The 13,764-nt window shown below is 37.4% G+C and overlaps 4 protein-coding genes across 4 annotated transcripts; 2 read left to right on the top strand and 2 right to left on the bottom strand.

The window, feature by feature from the left end:
- Positions 1-1,356: 1,356 nt before the first annotated feature.
- On the top strand, positions 1,357-4,211 carry LOC147553182 (protein NUCLEAR FUSION DEFECTIVE 4-like). Its single transcript, XM_086667198.1, has 2 exons — positions 1,357-2,012; positions 2,829-4,211. The coding sequence occupies exons 1-2, from the start codon at positions 1,545-1,547 to the stop codon at positions 3,978-3,980; spliced, it is 1,620 nt and encodes a 539-aa protein (XP_086523324.1). The 5' UTR covers positions 1,357-1,544; the 3' UTR covers positions 3,981-4,211.
- On the bottom strand, positions 4,154-5,544 carry LOC147553183 (glutathione S-transferase U17-like). The gene is made up of 2 exons (XM_086667200.1): positions 4,956-5,544; positions 4,154-4,640 (listed from the first exon to the last, which is right to left on the bottom strand). Exons 1-2 carry the CDS (start codon positions 5,271-5,273, stop codon positions 4,257-4,259), a joined length of 702 nt encoding a protein of 233 aa, XP_086523326.1. The 5' UTR covers positions 5,274-5,544; the 3' UTR covers positions 4,154-4,256.
- On the bottom strand, positions 5,508-7,166 carry LOC147553184 (glutathione S-transferase U17-like). The gene is made up of 2 exons (XM_086667199.1): positions 6,786-7,166; positions 5,508-6,087 (listed from the first exon to the last, which is right to left on the bottom strand). The coding sequence occupies exons 1-2, from the start codon at positions 7,101-7,103 to the stop codon at positions 5,698-5,700; spliced, it is 708 nt and encodes a 235-aa protein (XP_086523325.1). The 5' UTR covers positions 7,104-7,166; the 3' UTR covers positions 5,508-5,697.
- Positions 7,167-8,787: 1,621 nt separating this feature from the next.
- Positions 8,788-12,095, top strand: LOC147553185 (HIPL1 protein-like). The gene is made up of 7 exons (XM_086667201.1): positions 8,788-9,222; positions 9,389-9,546; positions 9,671-10,450; positions 10,561-10,777; positions 10,875-11,053; positions 11,157-11,398; positions 11,530-12,095. The coding sequence occupies exons 1-7, from the start codon at positions 9,111-9,113 to the stop codon at positions 11,936-11,938; spliced, it is 2,097 nt and encodes a 698-aa protein (XP_086523327.1). The 5' UTR covers positions 8,788-9,110; the 3' UTR covers positions 11,939-12,095.
- The last annotated feature ends 1,669 nt before the right edge of the window (positions 12,096-13,764 follow it).

Here is a 13,764-nt window from a genome sequence, read left to right on the forward strand (position 1 = left end):
TAAAGCTCTCGGGTTTCTCTCTCTCTCTACAATATCTCCCTGTTTCTCTCTTGTTCTTTCTCTCTTCCTCTGTAATCTCTCTCTCTTTCTCACTAAGAACAGAGTTAAACAAAGAAAAAAAAAACGAAAATCAAAAGTTAAGGTAGCTCTCGGTTCTCTCTCTCTCTCTCTCTACTGTTCTTCTTTAAACCCCTTGATCTTTCTTAGCCGAGAGGACCCCAAAGATGAGATCCCCCTTGCTCTCTGTTTTTCACTGATATATATAGAGAGAATTCAAAATTCGAAATCCTCAACAAATCTCGATCTCCCACTCAGTCGAATCCCGAGTTCCTTCTATCTCGGTTCTCCAAAATCTTTGGACTTTAATCTTCTCTCTCGGTTATCTCTCCCGGTTATCTCTCTCTCCTTCCTGTTTTTGAATCAGTTTTATTAGATAGAGACGAGAGAGAGAAGGATTTAATCTGTTTTTGATTCTCTCTCTCTCGGTTTCTCTCTCTAACTAAACTGTTCTTGAATGGCAGTGAAGATGGGCGGCTTTAGAGACCGTCCGATCTTCAAAACACGGATCTGGACGGCGGAAACGCTCGAAAGCACCATAATAACTTGCTCGCGGGTGTATTGGGACGTAAATTCTTGCCATCCCGAACAAGCGTCCCGCACAGCCCGACTGTGTACCGAAAATTCCATGTTACGTTAGATTGCACGCCACGTGTCACTGTTGACCTGATTTTAATCCAAACTTTGACTAGCTATAAGTCTCTCGTCCGAACTCTGATTTGACTTCCGTTTTCGCCTACGGGCTCGTCTTGGACTCTACTTTCCATCCGAACACTAATATTGACCAAGAAGTCAGAATCAACAAATGACCAAAATGCCCCTAGTCTGTATTCTTTCCGACTTTTATCCGTTTTGCACGCATAACTCTGTAAAAAGGTACCTGAACATAAAAGAGAGTAATTCGTGAGAGTAACTGCTCTAGAGAGACTAACTCGTCTAAATTAAGAGACTCAGATGGGACATTTCCATGTCTCATCAACAGGTGAGTTGGAAAAAGAGGTGATGTGGAGAGAGAGAGAGTTGACATGGAGAGAGATGTGTGGTGGAGAGGGAAATGAGGTGGAATTAAGATTTTATTTTTATTTTTAATTTTGAAAAAGGATTTAAGGAAGGGTAGTTAGAACAATTACATCAAAAAAGGGAGCCATATTTGAATTTATAGAATTTTGGGAGCCATATTTGAAGCTGGTCACAAAGTAGGGGGCCATATGGGAATTAACTCTTTAATATATTACTAATTTTGTAAAGGCCCCCTTGCCTTTACAAAATGAGTATAATAATATTCTCACATTTATCTCATTGTGGACACCTCTTCTTCCTACTTAATATTTATTTGTTTTTGTCCAATTTAAATAATAATTTCTCAAGTCACCCATCCACCTACCACTTTCCTCTTTTGAGGCCAAATGAAAAACATGAATTAAATCCTAAAGAAAAATAAGAGAAGATAGAGAGAGAAAGAGAGAAGAAGAAAGAAGTAGAGGGATATGGAAACCAGCAAATGGGTAGCAACAGTAGCAAGTATTTGGATTCAGTGTAGTGTGGGCGCATCGTATGCCTTTGGAATATACTCTCCGATTCTGAAGTCAAGTCAAGGTTACGATCAGTCAACCCTTGATTCCATCGCCGTTTTCAAAGACATCGGAGCTAATTTTGGTCTTCTATCCGGTCTTCTCTACACAGCCGTCGTATCTTCATCTTCTTCCTCGAGATCATGGATCAAAAGACTTGGTGGGCCATGGGTTGTTATTACAACCGGAGCTATTCAGTGTTTCGCGGGGTACTTTTTTATGTGGCTTGCTGTTACTGGGATTATATCAAGACCGTCTGTACCAGTGATGTGTTTGTTTATGTTTTTTGCTGCTCATGCTCAGACTTTCTCTAATACTGCTGATGTTGTCACAGCCGTTCAAAATTTCCCTAATTACAGTGGGACCATTGTTGGTATCATTAAGGTCCGTTCATTTTAACCATCTATTTTTCTTCCATTTTGTTTTATGGGCATCTATCTTTTTTGCAACTTTATGAGATTTTGCTTAGATGTGAATCAAAAGTCAACCTAGGTAGAGGGTCTTGTTTGGTTAAAGTAGGAGGTTTACCCAGACCTTGGATTGGATCGTGTTTTCTATATTAGTCTCAGACAATGATAAATATTAATCATGGTTGGTGGGTAGAGAAAAGTGAGATTATCAAGAAAAAAACGATTTCATAATGTGATTTTGATGATTATGACATTTTTTTTTGCTCGACGAATTAGTTCCTTTCGGAATAAGATTGACATATAATGATTTTGTATTCAGACAGAGAGAGTGATAATAAAAATAATAAAGAGGAGAAAGAGTAATAATAAAGAGGGGAGAGAAGATTGAAGTTAAAGCCAGTTGAAAAAAGATATCGAACTAACAGAGTTATGACCGAATCCTCAAAAATGAGGCATTACGGCATTATATGTAAACTCGGGGGCCTGAAGGAAAACTAGTCATAAACGAGGGAGTCATTTGAAAAAAAAATCTATAATTATATTTGTTAACTATTTAGACATGCCCAACGGATTGATTCGCGGACCTTCCCGCGCCAGGTGAGTTCCACCCGTGCCTGGGATCTTAAAATCCCAGGCATAGCACGGGTCGTGCTAGGTATCGTTTCATTCTAGGTCATCCCTTGTGCAACACGGCCCGCTGACCACCACTAACAAGTTGTTTATGCCTTTTTTTTACAATTATTTTGTTCATGCCTTAAAAGTGATTACTAACAAACTGTTTTATGATCAGGGTTTTCTTGGTCTAAGTGGTGCAATATTGATTCAAGTATACCAAACAATATTTGTTGATAAACCAAGCTCCTTCCTTCTTATGCTGTCTCTCTTGCCATCCATTGTTCCTCTCCTACTCATGTTCTTTGTTAAAATCAATCCAACAATTAGTACTGATGAAAAAAAGCATCTCAATGGTTTTTCGATCATCGCTCTTATAATTGCTGCTTATATTACCATCTTAATCATCTCCGAGAACATCGTTTCCTATGGATTATCGACTCGTATATTTGCATTCATAGTTCTTCTCTTAGGACTTGCTTCACCAATTGGAATTGCAACTAGAGCCCATTATAAAGATTCTCAACAAACTTCATTAATCTTGAATGATCAAGAACAAAATGAGACTCTTCTGTATAAAAATCCTAAAGCTGATCAAGAATCACTTACCCACAAGATCAAGGAAATTACTACTCCATTAGAACCACAATTGAATCTTCTTCAAGCATTACAAACTATTGATTTTTGGTTACTTTTCTTGGCAATGGCATGTGGGTTAGGCTCAGGAATGGCAACTGTTAACAATATAAGTCAAATTGGTGGATCACTTGGTTACACTAGTGTTGAAACAAGAACTCTGGTTTCATTATGGAGTATATGGAATTTTCTTGGTCGATTCGGAGCTGGTTTCGTTTCAGACTATTTCTTGCATTTGAAAGGTTGGGCTAGACCAATCTTCATGGCTGTAACTCTAGCATGCATGGGTATTGGTCATTTAGTGATTGCTTCTGGTTTGCCTGGAGCTCTATATGCTGGTTCAACTTTGATTGGTGTTTTTTATGGTTCACAGTGGTCATTGTTCCCAACTATAACTTCGGAGATTTTCGGAGTAACTCATCTTGGTACTATATTCAACACGGTCGCCCTTGCTAGTCCAGTGGGATCTTATATTCTTTCGGTGAAAGTTGTTGGATTTATCTATGACCGAGAATCATCGTTGATAGACAACGGAAAGACTTGCATTGGTACTCATTGTTTCATGTTATCGTTTTTCATAATGGCTTTCGTGAGTCTTTTAGGGTTCGTTTCTGCTCTAGTTCTGTTCTTTCGGACTAGAAAGTTCTATGAACAAATTATATATGAAAGAGTGACACATTTTCATAAACGGTAAAGGTAATGCTAACGAGATATTACCTCGATGATTTTGTACCCCTTTTATCATTGTGGAGGTCTTGGGTTTGCATCTTTCGGACTCTGGTGGTATCTTTGGGATTGTTCATGGTTATTTTTTATTTGTTGAGAAGCAATGAATTCATTTCTTTTTCTTCGGATATTCGAGTGAAATTTTTGTATAATTTTGATTTTGAATTTCTCTATTATAAATTATGCATCACTACTAAAAGCTGAAACAGCAAAATTATTCGTCGAAGATCATTAAGATGACTATTCATTTAGAAGCAGCAGGATCCTTAGCTGCCAGGATGGTGACAAGGATCTTAGCAAACTCCATGAGCTTTTCTGTTTCAGGCATTACTTCCTTAACTGAAGGATCATCACAAAATCTGTTAGCCCATTTTGTTATTCCTGGAACCTTAGCCTCGTCGAGGATTTTCGTGTTGTTCATCTTCTCAATAGCTTTGACCCATCCCAGGTAGCATCCAAGTGCAATATCTAGATATCCGATCTTCTCCCCACTGAAGAATTCTTTCCCTTGACTGCAATCCGAGAAAGCTTCTTCTAACAATCCCAAACCTGCAATTACTTGTTCGACAGCGACCTTCTTCTCCTCTTCGTTTTGTTTCGTAACGATCTCAAACAGCAAGGGGAACCACTAATAACAACATCAACAACAAGTTCAACAGATAAGACTGGTTCAACTATGTGGTAGTGTTTCTTTTTTTTTTCAAAAGTCAGATCTGACTGGTCTAAGTTGCCTGACTCTGGGATGATTTCAGAATGTTTGCTTTTGGTCTGACTCGTCCAAAAAAAAAAACTGTCTCCGGGTGATTTTGAGCCCTTTTGAGTCAGACACGTAAGTCTGAATTAAGAGTACGTTATCTCAAATATCCTTAAATGACTATATTACCAGATTTAGAAGAGTCAGTTTCAGACAAACAATGAAAAGATACATGAGTTATTGGTATACCTTGTCGTCGATGTAAGTAGCCCAGAATCTAGCTACGGAACGATCGTAAGGATGAGACGGAAGAATAGAAGGTTGAGATGTCCAAACATCATCGATGTATTGAACAATAATGAGAGATTCAGAAATGGGTTTTTCACCATGAATCATGACAGGCATCTTCTTATAAACAGGATTTGATTTGAGAAGAAGTTCACTTTTAGAACCAAATTTTTCTTCAAGAAACTCATATGGGACTGATTTTATGTTGAGTGCAATTCTTGGGCGCATCACAAATGGACTTGGCCATGCTCCTAAAAGCTTCACATCTACTCCAGCCATGTCTACTTCTCTCTCTCCCTCTCTCTATTAGGATTAGAAAAAAACAAGAGCTTCTTTGAAGTCTTAAAGAGTTCAGGGAGTTTGGATTTGTGTGGTTATAAATTGGACTACAATGAAGAGATAGAGAAAGAGCAACCAACCAACCACTTAGTAAAAAAAAAAATGCACCAGCCGAGAATCGAACCCGGGTCTGTACCGTGGCAGGGTACTATTCTACCACTAGACCACTGGTGCTATTTATTCTAATAATATTTAAAACGATAACTTATAAACAAAGGCTACAAAAGTAGACCTACTCCTACGAAACGACCGTCCTTTATGAGAGTGAACAAATCCATCCAGATGTCTCTCTTATCTGTGTATACGGCTAGTTATTTGGCAAATACAATAGTTGTATAGTAACTTGGTGGATTTTATGTTATGATTAAATTTTAGCAACAACAACACTGTTCTTAGCGGCCATGGTGGTACGAAGGATCTTAGCAAACTCCATGAGCTTCTCTGTTTCAGGCATTACTTCTTTAACTGAAGTGTCGTCACAAAATCTATTAGCCCATTTAGTTAACCCTGGAATCTTAGCCTCGTCGAGGATTTTTATGTTGTTCATCTTTTCAATAGCTTTGAGCCATCCTAAGAAACACCCAAGTGCAATATCAAGATATCCGATCTTCTCCCCGCTGAAGAAACCTTTCCCTTGACTACATTCCGTGAAAACTTCTTCTAACAATCCCAAACCTGCAACCACTTGTTCGATGGCTACCTTCTTGTCCTCTTCGTTTTGTTTCGTAACGATCTTAAACAACGACGGGAACCACTAACAACAAGTTCAAAAGATAAGAGTACTAGTTCAACTTTAAGGTGGTGTTTTTAAAGTCATATCTGATTGGTATAAGTTGTCTGACTGCAGAGGATTTCGGAATGTTTGTTTTTTGTCTAACAAGTCTAAAAAAGTTGACCCGGGTGATTTTGAGCCCACTTGAGTCAGACATATGAGTCTGAATTACGAGTTTGTTATCTCAAATATCCTTCGAGCATCTCCAATGCAATACTCAATCTTAGAAACTTTGAGTGCCCCATATGCTTTTTAGAATCTTTTCTTAAAACCTTTCTCCAATGCAACACTGTATTTGGATCTTTAAGATGACGGGTCGAAGGTGGAACAGAGATATCTCAAGAGGACACTCATCAATATTTCATTTTCAACCAATAGAAATCGAGTCTTATATATTTTCTAAATAATTAATTATTTATTTACAAAAATAACTATGCCACATAAGTAAATAAGACAAGTTCACAGTTTTGCATTGGAGACGCACAAAAATTGAGGATCTCTATTATCGCCATCTAGGAGTGAGAATCTCAAATGAGAACTTGACACACATGAATAGAGATTTTTTTGAGTTTTGCATTGGATATGGTCTTAAAGGACTATATTACCTTGACCGAAACAAGTTAGACTTAAAAGAGTCAATTTCAGACAAACAACCAAATATACATAAGTAATTGGTTTACCTTGTCGTCGATATAAGTAGCCCAGAATCTAGCGACGGAACGATCGTAAGGATGAGATGGAAGAATAGAAGGTTGAGATGTCCAAACTTCATCAATGTACTGAACAATAATGAGAGATTCGCAAATAGGGTTTTCATCATGAATCATGACAGGCATCTTCTTATAAACAGGATTTGATTTGAGAAGAAGCTCACTTTTAGAACCAAATTTTTCTTCAAGAAACTCATATGGGACTGATTTTATGTTGAGTGCAATTCTTGGGCTCATCACAAATGGACTTGGCAATATCCCTAGAAGCTTCACACCTACTCCAGCCATGGCTACTTCTCTCTCTCTCTCTCTGTCTTTATTAGAGTCAAGAAAGAGATTTGAAATGGTTCTTCAATTTTAGAATTTCTTCTTATTAAAGAGTTCAGAGGGGTGGTGGTTTGTTGGTGGGATTTGTGGTTATAAATTGGGCAAGAGAAAAAAATGAAGAGACAAAGAAAGAGCAGCGACCCCTCAACAAAAAAAAAAAAGAAAGAGCAGCTAGCTACTACTGGAAAAAGAAAGCAAATGCACAATCCTGGAACCGTACTCGGGTCCCTAACTCCGTACCGTGGCAGGGTACTATTCTAACACTAGACCTAGGGGTGGGAACACGCGGGTATGGGTAACCACAATAACCAGGTTTTAGGCTCGGGGGAGTCGAGTACGTGTGTTCCTTGTCCATTCAGGTACTCGAGTAAACCTAATGGGCAAATTTAAATAAATCTAGAGGAGATGCGAATCGGAGCTCTTAGTCCTCGAAAAGGCGATCAATTTAGTCTGAGGAAAGCGATATAAGGTATATCTCTTACTTGCTAGTTCAACATAAGTTTACACATGAGATCATGGAAGTCTAATGTTAGATGTCTGAGATCCAACTTAGAACATTAGGATACGGTTGAACCCAACACCCACCGGGTCTACCCATGACGGGCTGGATTCGAGTGTGGGCAGGGGGGCGTTGGCCTTGTCACCCGAGCTCAAATCCTGTGGGCCGAGCGGGACCTGGCTATCTTCAAGCGCGGGCGCCCACAAGGCTTTCCATACTCGGCTAACTGAAATGGGTTTTGGGTAGTCGGTGAAAATCCCACTCATAACAAGACCACTACTGCTATTTGAAATAAGTGTTTTTTCCATTTTATTTAGAGTTATTTCCCAAATAGCCCCCAACTTTGTAACCAGCTTCCTGCTTAGACCCTATTTTATCAAAAAATATCCAGATGGTCCCCTATTTCAATTATCGTTATAACTCCGTTAACTAGTCAACACTTCTCTCTCCTCCATCTCATCTCCTCTCCCTGCCACCTCATCTTCTTGCCACTACAAAAGTACGTGCTATTTGTGATGCACTTTTTCCGACAGCCAGTTCCAGGTGAGCCGTGGAAACTCTACTGTTTCCGACTAGTCCAGCCGTCGGAAAAGGTATTTGTTTCACCCTTGTTTACGACCACTTTACAACGGCTTGTTCTCGTCGAAAAACCCTTTTCCGACGGTTTTCCTCTATTGCGACAGTTTTGGGCCGTCATAAACCAGCATCGTTTTTGTAGTGAAATTGGGTTGGACATTGACTCGTATTAGAGACACTTTCAATTGCGTGTGTCTTTTTATATATATGTTGATTGCTTCAAAAATCAAAATGGACTTCATTTACTTGCTGAATTAGTAGTACTTCTTAAGCAAAAAACAAAATCTTGGTTGTGTAGGTTCAAAATTCAAAAATTCAATTTGGGTAAGGTTGAGAATTCAAGTTTGATTCTTGATTTTGAATTCTGAGTTCCGACCCATAAACAAGACCAATAAATTATCTGATCCCAATTCATAACCAGAATCAAAGTTGGTATTTTTAATCAACTCCAATCCATTTTTTTTCTGAACAACCCACAATTTAATAATACTATTTGGAATCAAGTCAATGATTTAGACTCAGGGCTGAGCCTATTATGTCTATAATTGCATAAATTACTGTTGGTTTGTTAATTATTTGTCCTTGTCTTTCTTATGAACTAGAGAGAGAGAGAGAGAGAAAGAGTCCATATTAAATAACTACAACTTGCAAATTCCTGGTTCTAGAGACAGACAGAGAAGAGAAGAGAGATGGGGTGAATTTAGTTCGTACTATATTTTATACTTGAAATGATTTATATGATATAATTTAGATACCCATCAAGACCCTTTATGTTATTGTTGTTAGTCAACTTGATTGCCATGGAAAAAATGGTAGCTAGGCATCTTGTCTTTTGTACTTAGACCCTTCAATAACTTGTAGAGATTGTTAATTGTTTCTCTTTCTCTCTAAACATGGTTGGTGGTGGTTGTGCTGGTGGTGGTGCTAGTGGTGGTGCAACTTTTCTCTTTATGTTATTGTTGTTACCTTACCTATCTTCTTCTCATCCCTTATGCACTGATTCAAGTGAGTCTTTCTCTTTCTGCCCATCTCTCTCCCTCTCTCTGCTTTCATAATTTCAATCCAATATAGTTTAATGACTTGGAGTTTTTTATCTGAATTATGCTTTGTTTCTAATACTAGTTTTTTGAATTTTAAAATGGGTTCTCTTTTGTGTTATGATTTGGAATAGGAGCACCTTTAATCCCAAAGACACCTCTAACCTTCTGTTCATATAATGGAACTACTTGCTGTGACTCCATTAAAGACTCACAATTACAGAAACAATTTCAATCCTTCAACGTATCCGATATAGCCTGTGCCTCTATCGTAAAATCAATCCTCTGCGCGGTAAGTCTTTTGTCTCCCTAAATCATTGTAGTTCTACTATCTACTATGCTAGTTTTTGAATTTGTGTTCGTTTCGAGTATATTTTTTTCTGTCTCTTAAGAGTAAGAATTTTTCGGGTTTGCAGCAATGTGATCAGTTTTCGGCTGAGCTATTCAAAACCGAATCAGAGGTTCGAACCATTCCTGTTTTATGCAACTCAACCCAATCTAAAGTTACAACAAATAATTTTTGTGCTAAAGTTTGGGATACATGTCAAAATGTATCAATATTGAATTCCCCATTTGCATCTTCACTACAAGGAACTACTCCAATCCCGAAAAATACGAATTCTTCGAAGTTAAGTGATATATGGCAAGAGAAAACTGATTTTTGCAAGGTATTTGGTGGTTCGCCCATTGGCGAATCGGTATGTTTTAATGGTGAACAAGTTTCACTCAATGATACTGAAAAACTAAGTCCTCCAAATGGTCTTTGTATTGAGAAAATTGGTAATGGGTCTTATCTTAACATGGTTCCTCATCCTGATGGGTCTAATCGTGTTTTCTTATCGAACCAACAAGGAGAGATATGGCTTGCAACGCTTCCTGAAATGGGGTCTGGAGGACTACTTGAGCTGAATGAATCGAACCCATTTTTGGATTTGACAGATGAAGTACATTTTGATAGTGAATTTGGGCTATTAGGAATAGCATTTCATCCAAACTTTGTAAGTAACGGCCGTTTTTTTGTTTCATATAATTGTGATAAAGTGACTTCACCAAGATGTTCCGGACGATGTTCTTGTAATTCAGAAGCAAATTGCGATCCTTCGAAGCTTGGGTCTGATAATGGCGGGCAACCATGTCAATTCCATAGTGTCATAGCAGAGTATTCGTCAAATGGTACTTCATCAACACCCACGCCGGTAAGAGCATATACACTTCTCACTTAGACAGAGATAATGTTTGAGAATAGTCCCACATAGACAAATGTTAGTTGAATCTGAATTTAATTCGATCTAGTTCTGTTTTTTAGGCAACCATTGCTATTCCATCAGAAGTTAGAAGGATATTCACAATGGGTCTTCCATTTACAGGCCATCATGGAGGCCAAATTCTCTTTGGACCCAAGGATGGGAATTTATACTTCATGATGGGAGATGGAGGAAGAATAGGTGATCCATATAATTTTTCCCAAAACAAGAAATCCTTGCTTGGAAAGATTATGAGGTTCGACATCGATAACATACCAAGTGAGTTTTAGTACTAAACAAAAATCTCCATAGTAGCTCTCGCTCGCGTAACCTTATATTTTTTTTTTCATATTTGATTCTTGCTATGTGTATGTAGATGCAAAAGTAATATCAGACCTTGGTCTATGGGGAAACTATTCTATCCCAAGAGATAATCCATATATCCAAGACAAAGATTTAGAACCCGAAATTTGGGCAATGGGGCTTAGAAATCCTTGGCGTTGTAGTTTTGATTCCTACCGACCTTCCTACTTTCTATGTGCAGATGTAGGCCAGGTTAGTCGAAAACATTCTTCTTATTTGTACTTTTTCTACTTGGAAACTTCATGAAATAGTTATATTATTATTGGCTTAAAATCGAATTATTTCGATCTTATAGGAACAATTCGAAGAGGTAGATATAATAACAAAAGGCGGAAACTACGGATGGCGTGTTTATGAAGGATATAACCTTTATAATCCTCCAAACTCACCAGGAGGAAATACATCAACCAATTCTATAAACCCCATTTTTCCTGTCATGGGTTATAAACATTCAGACATAAATAACCAAGAAGGATCGGCTTCTATTACAGGCGGATACTTTTATCGGTCAAAGACTGATCCTTGTACGTATGGAAAGTAAGTACTTGAGCCCCTTAACCCTGTAAATTGAGTCTTTGTTTTTGAGACAACCCATTTGAATAGAAAGTTCTAACAATATTGATCATCTAATAAAGAAGTTTTATGAGAGTTTTGCTTGAATTTTGTAGGTACTTATATGCCGATTTATACGCTCATGCTCTATGGGCAGCTACCGAAACACCAGAAGGAAGTGGGAAATTCAATTCTACTCTGATACCATTTAGTTGTGGGCGTAAATCTCCGATAAAATGTAGTTCAACGGTTGGTAGTATTGAACCGTCTTTAGGTTATATATTTTCGTTTGGGGAGGATAATAAAAAAGATGTTTATATTTTAACTAGCAATGGTGTTTATAGAGTAGTTCCTCCAAGCCATTGTAGTTACACTTGCTCTAAGGAAAATGCTACCTCGGATATCGGTAATCCTGGGCTAGGTCCTTCTTCTTCGTCGTACTCCACAAGCCCATTTGGTCCCAATGGGCTTAAGAAGATATTGTTCTTTTCCTACTTGTTGTTTGTACTTAGTTCTGTTTTTTAGTTTATGCATTTGGTGTTGTTCTTGTCTAAGACAAAAGGAGATGAATGGTGGGCTTATTGTTTACTATCTTGTGTACGTTTGAATAAGAAGAATTCTCACAAACTAATAAGTTTATGTGTATATTTTTCATGGGTTAATGTGACGAAAGTTGTTGAAACAGTGTGGACATTGATAGTTGACCTGGTCGATAATATCTTGTAGTTATGTTGTCTGACCTACCCGTTTTTGAAAAAACATAGTTCACTTTTTAAATTATCTTCTTTTCTGTTTGGGCCAGACCGACACGAAAACTTGATTTCTTTTTTCTGAAATATCTTCAACTATCTTAGAATATCTTGAATTGTTGTTGATCGTCGGATATAAATGACTTGGGTTCTGAGGACAAGATAGTCAGCACAGAGAAATTTTGAAGGCGTCTCCCCGAAGTGTTATTGGCCCGTTTGACGGTAAATTTTAGACGGAGAGTTTAAGGATAAGGAGGCCAATAACACTTTGGAGGGCGCTTTTAAAATTACCCAAACGTTTATTCCCTTCCATCAACTTATTTATGGGTAAGCCTTGTTCTGGGTAGTCCCGTACTCTGTAGTCTGTCTAATTCGATGGATTAATCCGTTTCAAACTTGTTGCAATTTATTTTCTTTAATATTTATGGATGTGTAAGAACGACTACCAATTTTCGGGTTAACTTTCCACCTTTAGTCGCAAGTCGTTCAATGAATACGTAACTAGGAGGATTTGATTAATGAAAATAGTGAATGTTAGTGGAGGACCATTCCATTGGATGAAACAAATTTAACACAATAATTAACACTAATGTCTATTCAAGGACTGAAACGTACGATTAAGGAAGTTTAGTTTTACTTAATTTAATACTCCCAAAGCTTGATTAAAGAGTTAATTAAGCTACTAATTCTGGTACCAAATAGCCGTCTTGGATCCGTCGTCATTCATGACATCAAAAAAGTAACGGACGGCTCAGATTATATATTGTTAGAATGTGAAAGCGCGATTCATGGAATCTTGATTTTAAATTGTTATGGTATGGGAAAATGGTGGTCACATGACGACAGACTATGTTAGCTAGACACCTGAAAACATCAAAGATCATCGTTATATTATTTTATTCTATTGAATTAAATAGTTTAAAGATCAAAATTTACTTATGTGTCTCTAATTATTCAAACGGATTACTCTCCCATTGTTGAAAGTACCTGAATATAGAGTGACATTTGTTCGAACTCGAGGATTCCTCTAATATGATGATATCAACTGAAGTTTTGATCTGTTTTTGTATGTTTATGTTACAATTCGTTCTAGTTTTATAAAAGATTGTTAACTTGTGTATCTATACAGCTGAGATATCTTATTTTCGATATAGGGTGAGAGTTAGAGGTAGGTGATCAACTAGGATTTAAGTGAGTTACAAATACTAAATTTTTTGAGAAATCTTTGTAATCTTGTTCTCCATTCATAGTGAATAGTTTTCATGTCATTAATCCCGACCTATTTACTTATGTTTGTAATTTGCCCTAATCTTATAAATGTTATTATCAATGTAATGATATATCTTATTTTTTATTACGGGAGAGTGTTAGAGACGGCTAAATGCTAAAGTTTCAGTAACTACGGTCACTAAAACTCTTGATAGATCTCGATGCTTTTATTTTCATTTGTAGTAAAATCATCACGCAAGACTCGTTACAGATCATGTCTTTCAAACCAAACTTTGTAAATCTCTTGCGTTCTCTCTCTCTGTAACTTAGTTTTCTTAATTTGTTGCTTAATAGTCATAATGAAGTACTCTATTGAGACTTTAAAAAGCCCTA

The sequence above is a fragment of the Eschscholzia californica genome, unplaced genomic scaffold (genome assembly GCF_041429995.1).
Source record: "Eschscholzia californica isolate CP2 unplaced genomic scaffold, dmEscCali1.0.p SCAF_3, whole genome shotgun sequence".
Taxonomy (NCBI): domain Eukaryota; kingdom Viridiplantae; phylum Streptophyta; class Magnoliopsida; order Ranunculales; family Papaveraceae; genus Eschscholzia; species Eschscholzia californica.